Source organism: Scomber japonicus, assembly GCF_027409825.1.
Source record: "Scomber japonicus isolate fScoJap1 chromosome 14 unlocalized genomic scaffold, fScoJap1.pri SUPER_14_unloc_1, whole genome shotgun sequence".
In the NCBI taxonomy this organism is placed as follows: Eukaryota; Metazoa; Chordata; class Actinopteri; order Scombriformes; family Scombridae; genus Scomber; species Scomber japonicus.
Window position 1 is genome coordinate 17,476 of NW_026518478.1, and position 2,525 is coordinate 20,000.

Below are 2,525 nucleotides of genomic sequence, written 5' to 3' on the forward strand. Positions count from 1 at the left end.
CAATGACTTCAGCAAAGTAATGTAACTTATTACATCCTTCATTCATTCCTTCCATCTGTCCTTCCTTCCTTCCTCCCTTCCATCCTTCTGTCCTTCATTCCTCCCTTCCTTCCTCTCTTCTGTCCTTCCTTTCTTACTTCCTTCTGTCCTTCCTTCCTCCCTTCTATCTTTCCATCCTTCCATCCCTCCATCTGTCCTTCCTTCCTTCCTTCCATCCTTCCTTCTGTCCTACCTTCCTCCCTTCTTTCTTTCCTTCCTTCCCTCTACCTGTCCTTCCTTCCCTCCTTCCTTCCTCCCTCCATCTGTCCTTCCTTTCTCCCTTCTGTCCTTCCTTCCATCCTTCTGTCCTTCCATCCTTCCTTCCTCCCTTCTGTCTTTCCATCCTTCCTTCCTTCATTCTTTCCTCCCTTCCTTCCTCCCTTCTGTCCTTCCTTCTGTCCTTCCTTCCTTCCTTCTGTCCTTCCCTCCATCTATCCTTCCTTCTGTCCTTCCTTCCTTCTGTCCTTCCTTTCTTCTGTCCTTCCTTCCTTCCATCTGTCCTTCATTCCTTCCTCCCTCCCTCCCTTCCGTCCTTCCTCCCTCCCTCCCTCCCTTCCTTCCTTCCTTCCTACCCTCTTTCCTTCCTTCCGTCCTTCCTTCCTTCCCCCCTTCCTTCCTTCCTTCCTTCTGTCTTTCCTTCCTTCATTCATTCATTCCTTCCATCTGTCCTTCCTTCTGTCTTTCCTTCCTTCCTTCCTTACTTCATTCCCTCTATCAGTTAAACTCTCCTCATTTATCTTCTACCACTGTTCATACCCTTTAAGAACGAGGCGTTGTTGGGTTGTGACGGTTGCCATGGAAACGTAATAGATTACAGATTACTCTGCTGTAACTATTTCAATGACGTCATCAAAGTAATGTAACTTATTACATCTTTCTGTCCTTCCTTCCTTCCTTCCTTCCTTCCTTCATTCATTCATTCATTCATTCATTCATTCATTCCTTCCATCTGTTCTTCTTCCCTTCTGTCCTTCCCTCTCTCCTTCCTTCCTTCCTTCCTTTCTTCATTCATTCATTCATTCATTCCTTCTGTCTTTCCTTCCTTCATTCATTCATTCCTTCCATCTGTCCTACCTTCCTCCCTTCTGTCCTTCCTACCCTTCTTCCTCCCTTCCTTCCTTCCTTCTGTCTTTCTTTCCTTCCTTCTGTCCTTCATTCCTTCCTTCCTCCTCCCTCCATCTGTCCTTCCGTCTTTCCTTCCTTCCTTCCTTCCTTCCTTCCTTCCTTCCTTCCTTCCTCCTCTCTCCATCTGTCCTCCCTTCTGTCCTTCCTACCCTCCTTCCTTCCTTACTTCCTTCCTTCTGTCTTTCTTTCCTTCCTTCCTTCCCTCTACCTGTCCTTCCTTCCCTCCTTCCTCCCTTCTGTCCTTCCCTCCATCTGTCTTCTTTCCTTCTGGCCTTCCTCCTCTCCTAGGAAGGAATAAAAAGAAAGGAAAGTGGGCCGGATTGGACTCATCAGCGGGCCGGTTCCCGCCCACGGGCCTCATGTTTGCCCCCCCCCCCCCCCTTGTCTCTCCCCTCCTGCTATAGAAGCTGTTCATATTATTTCATGTGAGTAGAAATCAATAAAAACAGATATAAAGGTGTTCAGCGCGTGTCCTCTCCGCCGGATATCAGCCCTTATTAGCACGCGGGGATCCTCTCACCTCACCGGAGAATCCTTTTATGGGCATTAAACCATGACCGGAAGTCCCAATGATTATAGATTATAGATTATAGATTCCCTTTAGATATATAAAACACCAGAGCCAGGTTATGATTAATATTTAAAAAAACTACACAAGCAGCTTTTATACGCTTTAATATCTAAAAATAGGCGCTATGATGTGTGTGTGTGCGCGCGTGTGTGTGTGTGTGTGTGTGCGTGTGTGCGCGCGTGCGTGTGTGTACATATTTCGTCACTGAGAGCTCCATCAGCCCTATTTTTGGAGTTCCCCTCTTCTTCTTCTTCCTCTTCTTCCTCTTCTTCTCTTTTTTTTAACTCCATATTTGGTGAATGACGCGCCGGGACTCCCAGAGATTCCCCCTTTATAACCATCCTGCAACAAATCCAGCAGCTTATTATATACACGACATGATGATGATGGTGATGATGAGGATGATGATGATGATGCAACATAATGTAAAATATTAAATGTAAATGTTTGAGGACCCTTTGCTGGATGGTAGATTGGTAGACTCGGGATGATGACGATGGCTAAATTAGTGGATGAAGTTTCTGCGTCGCTCAGCAGTCTGGTAGACAGTCTTCACTCCTCTGAGGGGGGGCTGCTGGTTTTTAAAGAAGAGGCAGTAGGAGGGGAGGATGAGTATGGAGGGAAGCATGATGAAGATGATGAACACGGTAAGATTTATTAGATTTATAAAGCTCGGATCAGGAGGGGGGGAAGAAATGGGCAAAATTCATCTTCGGATCTTTTTTTTTTTAACCCTTAAAGACGCAGAGAGGAAAATAAGATGTTAATTACTCTTTTTATTCACTTTGCA

At 45.8% G+C, this 2,525-nt stretch overlaps 1 protein-coding gene across 1 annotated transcript in view; it reads left to right on the plus strand.

Annotated features, from left to right (window-relative positions):
- The first annotated feature begins 2,225 nt into the window (after positions 1–2,225).
- The window catches only part of LOC128354668 (E3 SUMO-protein ligase EGR2-like), a 2,639-nt gene continuing 2,339 nt past the window's right edge, over positions 2,226–2,525 (plus strand). The window contains exon 1 of the mRNA XM_053314854.1: positions 2,226–2,382. Coding sequence (XP_053170829.1) covers positions 2,226–2,382 — 157 coding nt within the window. The remainder of the gene's footprint in view (positions 2,383–2,525) is intronic.